Consider the following 12,483-nt stretch of genomic DNA (forward strand, 5'->3'; position numbering starts at 1 on the left):
AAAATAAACCATTGAGAAAGCAACAAAAATGTAAATAAACATATTAAAGCTGCAATTAGAATGATAGAAGAAGAAGAAGAAGAAGAAGAAGAAGAAGAAGAAGAAGAAGAAGAAGAAACCACAACAACAATGATCTTTGGAACTAGTTTTAAACAATAGGCACTGACCCAAATCAACTATGGTGGTGTCTAGGGATTAAACCTCAGCATTTTCGCCCAAATTTAAAATTTGTCTTTAATCTCAGCATTTAGCAAGTAAAAACAGAGGAGATCTGTGAGTTCCAGGCCACCTGGTCTACAAGTTCCATGACATGCAAGGCTATATAGTGAGACATGGTCTTAAAACAAAACACGTTTATGTGTACGGGTGTTTTGCCTGCATGCACACCAGGTATTGCAGTGTCCACGGAAGTTAGAAGATAGCTTCAGATCCCTGAAAGTGGAATTACAGATGGCTGATGAATGTGTGTGTCACATGGAAGTTATAAGAGGACAAACTGTAGCAGCTGGTTCTCTCCTTCCACCATATGGATTCTGGAAATTGACCTCAGGTCATCAGACTTGGTGACAAGCACCTTAACTTATAGACTTGTCAGCCTTTATGTTGATTTAAAAACCACTCACACTGTACATAATGGCACACTCCTTTAATCCCACCAGTTGGGGAGGCAGAGGCAGGAGGATCTCTGTGAGTTTAAGGCCGGCCTGGTCTCCATACCAAGTTCTAGGCCAGCCCAGGTTACATAGAGACCCTATTACAAAACAAAATAGAACAACAAAACCCAAAACCTCATAAACCCAGAAAACTACAGTACCACTTAGAAATGACTTCAGACTTAGCTGCTCGCTACTGAGCTTCCTCCAGCAGTAAAAACCTTGGGAGGGTCTTGCTATATAGTCCGGACTAGCTTTGAACTCATGATTCTTTGTACTTAGCCTACTAAGCGCCGGGATTACAGGAATAACCTCCATGCCTGGCTTACTACTCATTTCTTACATAGCCACAGCATAATTACCAAAACCAGAAAACTCAGTTATAAAACTATTAAATAACATTTTAAAGGTTTTTCTAATGTTTTTTTAATTTTTTAAGATTACACATTCTTAGTTATTCTTTCTTCTTTGTCCCTTCCAATTACACGTTTTCCTAATTTTTTACTTATGACCAGGAGGGAATTATGTAATTTGGGGAATACTACACAGGACTGAGGGCTGGAGAAATGACTTGGTAGTTAAAGGCAGTTCCTGCTTTTCAGAGGATCTCAGTGTGATTCCCAATGCTCCGTCAGATAGCTCACAACCATCAGGGGATCTGATGAACTATATAGCCTTCCCAAAAGGCCTCCATGCATGTGGTGCACAAACATATACACCATACATACATACATACATACATACATACATACATACCAAGGAAAAAAGAATACCACAGTATTGTTTGTTTTCATGTATGGTTGACGTGGTTCCCTGGAAAATGTATTAGATTTTCCTAATATAGCATGGGTCATGAGGTAGAGACATTTTACTACTTGTAATTTAAAGGAACCTTAGAACTGCCTAATACTTAACACCTTTGGATTAGAAAGGATCATAACACATACGTTGTAACCGTTGACTATTACATTATGGCTTTCTAATCCATGGGCCATGGATATGAAAGCCAATTGGCATATGAAAAGATAAACTGGAAATAGCAACAGCTATGAATAAACCTCTTACTGAATTATTACAATGATTGTAATGAATAATTTATTTTTCATTGGTTCAAAGTTTATATAAAGTTCTAAATTTCTTTTTACTTATTTTTGGGGGATGGGATCTTTATTTTAGAAATTCCTAAGAAGAGATATAAGAACGACATACTAGTCCCTATGAAAACTATTCATCTCAAATACACTTTCCACGGACGGGAATGCCTACATGTTTGCTAGTGCTCTGTCATTTACTTCATTCACATTATTTGGCCTCCTTTTTTACACTGCTATTTTGGAAAGAAAACAGATGTAGCAAAAATGCTGCTTCTGATACATGAGGCTAGATTAATTCATTAGGATAACGATGACTAACTACATAAATCTTTCTCCTACTATGTTCTCCAACGATGAAGGTCTCAGTTAGTAACTACTATGCATATGGCACACTACTCTCTCTCTAGTCAAGCATCTCACAGGTAGAATACAATAACTGGTTCCAAAATGATAGTTAAGACTGTTGGCCTACACATTAGGCTGTCTACATGCAGGTTGGGCATTACTTTCTCACTCTTAAAAATCTTCCCAAGATGAAAAAGTTTAAGCATACACAAGGTGGAGTAATGCAATCTTCCTATTTAACAGCAATATAGGTGGAACACCCTCAATCCACCAACTCCAAAGGCTCTCTCAACAGTTACACGTGTTGGTAGGAATGTGGGAACCTGTTCTTTATATACTATCCACTGTCGGGAATATAAAACACGATAGTGACTTTGGAATACATTTATCCAATTTCTTAAAAAGCTAAACACAAGCTAGGTATTGTGTGGTACAGGCCTTTAACTCCAGTATTACAAGGCTGAGGCAGGAAGACAAAGAATTCAGAGGCCAGCCTGTGCTACAAAGCACCTTGCTGCCTCATAAAAACAAAAAGGTTAAATATAAACTCTACAATTATATTCCTACACTGGTACCTAAGAACAAAATTGTATTTATAAAAAATCCTTGCTAGGTATGATGGCACATGCTTTTACTCCAAGCACTCAGGAGGCAGACATAGGTGAATCTTCATGAATTTGTGGCCAGCCTGGTCTACAGAGGTAGTTCCATGACAGCCAGGGCTATACAAAGAAAATCTGTCTCAAACAAAAACAAACAAACAAACAAACAAACAACACACACACAGCCTTACTCAGAAATATTTACAGTTGACATTACTTACAATATTCATCAACTGGAGAGTAGATAAGCAAAATGTAGTCTAGTCATAGAACTAAATATTCCTTAATACTAAAAAAAGAAAAAAATAAATACTAATATGCAATAACACAAATATAACTAACAAATGTGCTGAGTTAATGAAGTTGGGCACAACAGATCATATATTACATGATGTTTATGTTAAATTTCTAGAAAAACAAAATCTACAATGAGAAAGCATATTAGCAGTTGCCCAGGACTAAATAACAACTTTTGGATGTAATGTCCTAAAACTGGATTGGGTTGATCATTGCATGACTTAAATTTACTTTGAAAATTAATTACATACTTAAAATGAATAACTTTCATAGTATAGAAATTTTATCTTTTTGTTTTTGTTTTTTCTGATATAGGATTTCTCTCTGTATCCTTGGGGGTCCTGAACTCATTTTGTAGAACAGGCTGGCCTTGAAATTACAGAGATCCGCCTACCTTTGCCTCCCAGTGCTAGATTTAAAGATGTGTGCCACCACACCCAGCAGAAATTATATCTTAAAGCTGTTTAAAAGTGTGTTTCTATAAGCAATGGACATGTTAAACATTCAAAGGAAACTGACAAAGTATTTTCTAACAAATATGTAAGTACAACTGCTTTCAGTGTAACATGCCAAATCAAAGTAGGTGGATTTATTGTAATTCACTTGTGAAACCTTAAATAACTTGAGGAAAATCCTCTCCTCCTGTCCTGACTCTAACACAGAGGTCAAGAACTGGCACTCTAAGAGAAGGCTTCTCACCTTCAGCTTAGACAAGTCTGCTTCAGAAAGGGCCACTAGCTGTGCACTGCAGGCTGTGCAGCAGTACCCCCGAGTCTGGTAGCAGCAAGCCCCTGCAGACACTGCCAAATGTCCTTGAGTGCTACCTCCATGTTATCTGATCATCAAGACTTTGGCTACAAACTACCTTTCATTCTGTGAGCATTGTGATATATTACTCAGCTTCTCTAGGCTCAGTTTCTCATCTACAAATCGTGTGTTTCATAGTTCTGTTGTGATTATGGGGGGGGGGGACCTATCACAGAAACCAGTAACTTCACCTCCACCCTGTCCAAAACTAAAGCTTTCTTTTGCTTGTAGTCCAGTTTTTCTCAACGGCCCTCACCCTTTCTTTTTCTTTGTTTTTCAAGACAGGGTCTCTCTGTATAGCCCTGGCTGTCCTGGACTCTCTTATGTAGACCAGGCTGGCCTCGAACTCATTGATCCGCCTGCCTCTGCCTCCCGAGTGCTGGGATTAAAGGCGTGCGCCACCACGCCCGGCTATGGCCCTCATCCTTTCTACATTATCCCTATTAGCACTGGTTACCAGAGAGAGCTTTGCACTCACTGCCCACTACCTAGGCTAGAACACGACGTACAAAAGGAGGGATCTGCGCATGTCCTCTTCTGCATCATCATCGTACAGCATATGCTCACAACACTCTGTACAACAAGTGTGAAAACAGAAGCCTGAGTCCAGTTAAGATTTGTTTCTCTAGACCACAGAAAAATCAGTGCTGAATGGTCATGTGAAGACCATGCTTAATGTAGTATCCAGAAATCCATGTCAACTCCTCTTTTGAGGTGACTAATGCTACGGGCTGACTGTACTCCCATCAAACTCATATGCTGAAACCTAATCCTCAATTCAATAATATGATGAGGAGAGGAGCCTTTAGGTGGTGAGGAGAACTTATTCTGATGAGCTCAGTGACTATCACTATAAAAGAGGCCCAAGGGCACGTGTTTGTTCCTTGTTCTACATGAGGATTCAGTGAGAAGGTACCAACTATGAATCAGAGAGTGTGAGCCCTCACCACATACCAAAGCTTTTGGTGCCCAGACCTTGGACTTCTCTCAATGTACTTCTGTTGTTTATAAGCCACCAAGCTTATGGCGTTTGTGTTACAGCAGCTGAACAGACTAAAGCCACTGGTAAGGAAAGTGGGTGCATTTAAGCCTAAGCCTTGAGTGTGTTGGCTTAGTAAAGGATGTCACACCTGTCTAGCACTAAAGCAGTCCTTAGACATATTATCACTACTAACTCCAGTTTACAAAGGAGGAAGCTGGACACAGTCAAGACCAGTCCTGGGTCTTTTAGCTACAAATCAATGGTATCCAGATTTGAACTTCCAGCGTGCTAACTTGTCACTGCTATTCTGCACCATTCCTTGTTAATCTTATTAATAACGTCCAATCATACAATCCACAGATGAGAATAATGTACAACATTTTAGGCAAGGAAACCTCGGAGGGCTGGAGAGATGGCTCCATCAGTAAAGTGCTTGCTATGCAAGCGTGAGGACCTGAGTTCAATCTCCACCACCCACATAAAAGCAAACCAAAAAACCCCAACCAGGCATGCGTGGTACTTGCAATCCCAGTACTAGGAAGGTGGGCACAGGTAGATAGTTCCCTGAGGCTTGCTAGCCAGGTAACCCTGACTAATTGGAAAGCCCCAGCCACAGTGAGACACCAAGCCTCAAAGAAAAACAAAACCAGAAGTGGCTCCTGAACCACTCTACCTAGGGCTGACTTCTGACCAGGCCCCAAGACACAAACAGATGCACATGGACCTAAGAAATCAGTGGAACAGGAGGAAATGATCTGAAATAGGGTTATCATGGAAGAAGAAAATTTCAGAAAATGGACTGGCAAATGGCATAAAAACACTTAATAGGAAAGAGGAAAAAAGGCCACCGGATCTAGAAAGGTCACTGAGAAAATGAGGATATTTTTGAGAGGAGCTTTAATAATGACAGTTGAGGAAATGGTGTTATGGAATGTAGATACTTGAAGGGAAATACTACAGCAGCTTTAAGAAAAAACAGGTCCAAGGCAAAATGCCTTTTGTAGAATGTAAACTCTCATTTAAGTATGTGTTTAAAGGTACTTAGCTAGAAAACAATATTATCTTAGCATATAATTATAATGAGAATGTAATGTTTTCAACTTTAGACACGCTTAGAGACTCAGACTGCTGAGGATTGCAAACACACAGGTTTTGGAGGCATCTTATGGTCCATTTAAAAAAAAATCAATAGTTGATCAATTAAGGTTCTTCTGTGATCAGATAAATCAATGTTTTACCGTTTTAGGAAACTCCCCCAATGGTCTACATTACTACTACTTCTTCTTCTTCTTTTTTTTTTTTTAAATACTGCTACAAGGAAGGGCATCTAAGAGGCACAGTTACAAACTATTCTGTAATGTACCTTAGGAAGGAACGATACTACCTCCTTAGCTATTCAATTCAGGAAAAAGGCTAGTGGGGTTGCAAAGGGCTAGACAGCATTTCTATTTCTTCTATCAAGGGCATTTCAAACTTACATGGCAGTATGTCCTTATATCTGTTCTTTTTAACATTTTCTTCTTTTTCTCCAGTGGCTGTGGGATAAATCTTTTCTGTTCTATATTTGGTAGACAATCTTCTTAATCGCTTAAAATACAAGAAAATAAAATTCAAGTTTAGAGAAACATTGATATTTTCAAAATGTTAATGATTTACAAAGAGCTCTTCAATGAATTCTGTTGACCCAATTCCTCACAACTAATTCTCCTACTCCTCTATGCTGTTAGTTTCCCTATCCCTTAAAAATGAACTCTAAGAATAATTTCTTTTTAGAGTAATTTCAAACATAAAATTAATTCCAAATGAGCAGCAAGGGGAGCAATTAGAAGTAATTTTATTTAAAAATATCAGTAAGCTGAGAATTTCTGTGTTTAATAAAGGGTCTCATTAAGCAAGTTTTAAAATCATACTCAAGGAATTGTGTACCGGTTTCTTCTCTCAATACTGCAGGGCACCCATGATGTGCCAGGCTGTCTCTGAGACATATGCTAATAAGTACTTATAAAACACTGCAAAACAAAGTTCTTTCATAGTGGATTGTAAATGTCTAACAGACTAATTCTGCTTATTCACTGCATTACAGAAGTGGTTTGTGGGCTAGTGACACATTCTTACCACATATGGCAGTAGGGACAGTCTTTGGGCTGGAATGTTTCTGTTTGTCAGTAACACACTTCCTGCTTTCAGAAGCACTCAAAGTTGGTATTGTGAATTGTTTAGATTCTACCCAACTATTATACTTCTAAAAATTAATTTCCAAGACCTTTACTTTTTTGAAGGATTAAAGGGATACTGAAAGCATTTTGATTTTAGGATTCAAATTATTAAATACAAATAAAACTTTAAAACGTCTGGTAGCAATTTAAGTTTTTCACCAGTTTATTTTTGTAGCATGTGATGCTGACCCTCAAGCAATTAAGAATTTCATACTTATTTTATTTTAAATGACAGAATTTTACACAAATATCTTCTCTTAGAGTTCAAAGCCAGCCTGGTCTACAAAATGAGTCCAGGACAGCTGAGGCTACACAGAAAAATTCTGTCTTGAAAAACCAAACCAAAAAAAAAAAAAAAAGAAGAAAAAGAAAAATCATGTCACATATTGGCACAATGCCAAAGTAAAATTTCACATGCTTATGATGACTTTTCCTGTAGTGATAAAAATCTCAAAATATATAGACAGATGTGTAAACCACACAGGTTTCCTTATGCCTGTAACCCCAGCACTCACGGGCCTGAGACACTGGGCTACACTGAAGTAATCAGACTTCAGTTCAATGTGGGTCCAAAAAGAACACTGCCAAATAAGGAGGGAGAGTTGGCAGTTACAAATCAACCTATCTTAAACTTCTACACCTATGTCCTCCAGATAAAACTGGCACACATATGAAATAATAAATGCACAAAGCTTTGTTTTACAACATGTTTGTAATAGTAAAAGTCTGCAAAATCAATCAATCAATAAAAAATAGCAAGGCATACGCCTTTAATCCTAGCACTTGGAAGGTAGAGGCAGGCGGATCTCTGTGAGTTCAAGGCCAGCCTGGCCTACAAAGCGAGTCCAGGACAGCCAAGGCTACACAGTCAAACTCTGTCTTGGGGGAGGGGGAAGGCTTGTTAATAGGACAGGATAAATTTGTTTCATATAATCAAACATGATATGGCTAGAACAAGCTTTGTTTTAACTATAGGAATATGGCACCATATCAGAAATTCTCATTAAATGTAAAAAGAAGAAAACAGCGTTCTACTATTAGCATTAAAAGAATTTAAAACATGTCTGCCTGCACATGTGCATAAAATATCTCTCCAAGAAATCTAATACTAAAGGACATAGTTGTGGGGAAGTGGGAACTCTGGCAAACAGACAGGAAAGAGATTAGTGTGTCTTTTTACACTTTCAGATTACATGAATATGTTGCCTACCCAACAAATTAAATATAAGATAAAACAATGGAAAAGGCAAACAAGATGTTCATAGATTTCACTATTTCCTGTTAATAATCACATCTTACATATCTGACTATTTTCTCTGCTCAAAGATCTGGTATCTGAAAAGATATATGATATTTACAGTACCTTAATAAATCTAACTTAAAGCAGGACGTCAATTTAAACAGCCAAAGAAGGACTGGCAGAAAAGAAATGGACTTTAGTATCACTATTAGTGAAGACAGAACTAACTACAAAGGAAGGAACTGGGCCGAACGCTGCGTATCTCTGCAACACCACCTACTGTACCCATCGAGATCCTCTCTTGCATGACAATTACTGAGAAATGTATTCTACAAAGTTTTATGTGAAAGCTGATGATTATCAGAGAATGTCTTTGTGTCATAAATATTTAAGGTTGGATTTTGATTGGATTTTACCCAACGTTCTTAAAGCCTGACATACCATGGAATGCCTTATGTATTCCACTTTAAAATGAAGAATGTTTTATGAAATTAAAACAAAAACCCTGGTCTACTAAATAGTATACTCAGCCTGATCTGGTCATTGCATATTTTATATATATTAAAGTTTCATACTGTACCAAATATATGTACAATTATTACATGTAAATTCAAAGTCACATATATAAAAGTTAAATATAATCTTAAAAATCATCATTTAATTTAGAGATATGCAACATAAAACAGAATAAAACCTTGCTTTGCACTTTGAAAAGGTCAACATCAAGAAAGTCTACTGAGCTGTATTAAGACTTTTAAGTAGAGATTTTATTCTTATCAAAGAGTCAGCCTTACAATTAGCTATATTAACAAAAACTTAGTTTTGATAATGTGTGATAATGAACATATATATTCTTTTTCTTCTTTGGCTTTTCATGGCAGGGCTTCTCTGTGTAACAGCCCTGGCTATCTTGGAACTCATTCTGTAAACTAGGCTGGCCTTGAACTCAGAGAGCCACCTGCCTTTGCCTCCCAAGTGCTGGAATTAAAATCAGGCACCACCAATGCCCAGCTGATAATGAACAAATTTAGTCCAGTATTAAAATCTTTATGAAACAGAGATAGGTCTCCAGATTCAGTAGAGTCTGATGCATAAAAAGGGCCCATAATCATTAATTAATATTAGCCATTAAGAAAAATCTTTACGTATTAATTGTTATTTCAGATTTACTTGAAATCTTTCCTAGACCGAGTATCAGAAAGAAATATATTCTGGGCCAATTTTTCTGCTTGGAATTGTTATATAGTATAAAGCAGTTTGTTTACCAGGAAGGTCAGACTGCTGAGGTCCCCAGACATGGGGCAAATTAACCAGCACACTTTCGTTCTTAGTCAGTCACCAGGTGCTGCTGCTGCCTGTCTGACCAAGCCTTTGATGGAGTAGACTCATTAGCTCAGTGGAACAGAACTTGATTTTCAACTGTTAGGTTCCTTTGTATTTTACATACAGGTTTGCAGTATCAAATAATCCTGAGAAAGATGCTTAGAGACTTTTCATAGGAAACTGGGGAAGGACTTAAGAAGAAAGAAGGTAGCTAAAAAGCCTTAGGAGGGCAGAAGAAAGAATACCATAGCTGAGAAACAAAAGGAAAAAAAAAAAAGCACAGGCTATAACATATAAAGGGGCATAAATAGAAGGATTAAAATGTTCTGTGAATGGCAGGAAAACTACTTAAATCTCAGGGGTCATGTGACTGAATATGGTAGATGGGAAAATCTGGCAGTAATACAGCATTTCTGAAGGTACAACCAAAAACGAATCCCAAATCAAACAGAACCACTGTGAGGTTCTGGCTGTGCTCAGCTGTGGTGCAGCAGGTGATGTTACCGCAGCTTTGCTTGTTGACAATCAATATGCACCCTCCGCGCAAGCCCTCAATCTATGCAACACAATCACTGAATCATTAGCCTATGGCTAGTAATATCTTCCTTCAGATGGTGATATATCTTGCCTTCAAGAAAACAGCCATCAATTTTCATAGGGCACTAAAGTAACCCATCAGTAATAAAATTAAGGACATCAAGACTCACTGTTATACATTATGAACTAAAAATAACATCAATTCTCTCTATACCTAATTAAAAAGACAAACCTAAGACAAGACCTGCAGTTTTGTTTTTTAAACTGTATATGTAAATTTTTCAGTTCTTATAAAAACCCAATGGTTTAATTACAGAAAACAGACTTTAACATCCTCAGTACCCAGGCAATGAAAGCTGAGCTCAGCAGGCCATCCCTGTAATCTCAGCGCCAAGGAAACAGGAAGATCCCTGGAGCTTTCTGGCTGGCCAGTCTAGATGAACCATGGTGCCTGCACATGGGCATTCCCTCTCTAACTGCTGTTTGAGTTTCTGACTTGAGTTTCCTTTAAAAAACAAAACAAAAACAAACAAACAAAAAACAGCCATGCATGGTGGCACATGCCTTTAATCCCAGCACTTGGGAGGCAGAGGTAGGTGGATCTCTGTGAGTTCCACGCCAGGCTGGTCTACATAACAAGTCTAGGACAACCAGAGCTGTTACATAAAGAAACCCTGTCTCAAAAACCAAATAATCACTTAAAAATTTTGGCTTGGGATCAAGAGACATAGCTCCAAGTATTATATTATCATTTGTACTATTTTTATGTATGTGAGATAATATTTTCATCATAGCAACTATAAAAATCAAATTTGATCAACCCTGAAAAAACAATGAAGATGTTCTATGACCTACACTAGCAAATATTCAGCCAGGATTTCTTTATATAAAAATATGTAAGCATGGGCAAGGGAGATAGCCAGAAGCAAGAGTATTTGCTATCAAACGTGATGATGATCACAGTTCGATCTGCAGACTCTACATGGTAAAAGAGAACCAATCCCACACAAATTATCCTATCTTCATATGCATGCTCTAAACTAGCACAGGTTCGTGTGTCCGTGTCCCCCCCCTGTCCCCCCCCCCCCCCCCCCCCGTTGCTATGATTAACACCACAACCAAAAGCAACTTAAAGAGGAAAGGGTTTGTTTATTGCACTGTACAGCTTATAGCCCATTATTAGGTGAAGCCAGGGAAGGAGCACACGCAGACCCTGAAGCAGAAACCAGAGGCATTTCTCTGACTCATGCTCAGCTAGCATTCTTACAGAGCCTTGACCTAACTGCCTAGACATGGCACCATCCACAGTGGGCTGGGCCCTCCCACATCAATCATGGCAATTTCATACACATGGTCACAGACGCACCAATCTGGGCAATTCATCAACTGAGGTTCCCTCTTCTTTGGGAACTCTAGACTATGTCAAGAAGACAATAAAAACTAATCAGCCCAGCCCATATACACTGTAAAAATTTACATTAGAATACATTAACATTGTATTCTAAAAAAAGATGATGATGATTATTGTTGTTATTTAGTATACAGTGCTAAGCCTGCATGTACACCTGCACACCAGAAGAGGGCATCAGATCACATTGTAGATGGCTGTGAGCCACCATGTGGGTGCTGGGAACTGAACTCAGGACCTCTGGAAGAGCAGGCAGTGCTCCTCACCTCTGGGCCATCTCTCCAGCCCCTGTACTTTTAGAAAGTGTATCTGCCTTACTAGCAAACGCGTCTCCCCAACCTTAAACCCTTAACTAGTGTGGCTCTCAACAGTAGGCGTTCTACTGTAAGCTGTGTTCTTAGCCCTACTCTCAACTATAATGAACAGCAAGATCATGTGCAGGCCAAAGAAATGTTTTTAACAATTATTTAAGAATATTTAAGAATTATTATCAGTAAAGATTTGATCTGTTTATCTAGTTCATGTTATCTGTATGCCTGGAGCTCCAAGTGAAAAAAGTCTAAGACTCTGTTGAAAAATACTAGAATTATTCAACTTTGCATAAGCATGGCAAAACTTTACATCAGCAGATGAAACTGGACCCCCCCAAAACAAACAAACAAACAAACCAAACCCACCATGTTTTGTTTTTTAAATTTTAGTTTGTAAGTCAGGACTAATTAATAAAGGATATAACTCAGGGTCTCTCAGACAAAAAAAAAAAACTATTGTGTGCTTTACTCCAGCTGACTTCTCTGCTTCATTTATTCCATCTGTCTTTCCTTTTTTTTTTCAGTACACCAGAATAGAAATCATCTTGAAACATTTTCCGAAGACTAGTACTGTACGTAGCATACTCCATAATCCACTTCCTCCCAAACCTCTTCCTCATTTCTATCTCAGCTCTTTATAGGTACCATTAATGGAGGACACACCCCAA

At 38.2% G+C, this 12,483-nt stretch overlaps 1 protein-coding gene and 1 pseudogene across 3 annotated transcripts in view; one reads left to right on the plus strand and one right to left on the minus strand.

Annotated features, from left to right (window-relative positions):
• The window catches only part of LOC311600521 (large ribosomal subunit protein eL34-like), a 127,529-nt pseudogene that overhangs the window by 69,341 nt on the left and 45,705 nt on the right, over window positions 1-12,483 (plus strand). The gene's annotated exons all lie outside the window — the stretch shown is intronic.
• PTPN12 (protein tyrosine phosphatase non-receptor type 12) overlaps window positions 1-12,483 on the minus strand; it is a 74,525-nt gene that overhangs the window by 39,853 nt on the left and 22,189 nt on the right. Inside the window, exon 2 of one of the 2 annotated variants that reach the window (XM_084787280.1) lies at window positions 6,259-6,367. The exons of the other annotated variant lie outside the window; for it this stretch is intronic. Within the exon in view, the coding sequence (XP_084643406.1) occupies window positions 6,259-6,367 (109 nt within the window). The remainder of the gene's footprint in view (window positions 1-6,258; window positions 6,368-12,483) is intronic. 2 annotated transcript variants of the gene reach the window in all.

This window comes from Acomys minous (genome assembly GCF_964271855.1).
Source record: "Acomys minous genome assembly, chromosome: 6".
In the NCBI taxonomy this organism is placed as follows: Eukaryota; Metazoa; Chordata; class Mammalia; order Rodentia; family Muridae; genus Acomys; species Acomys minous.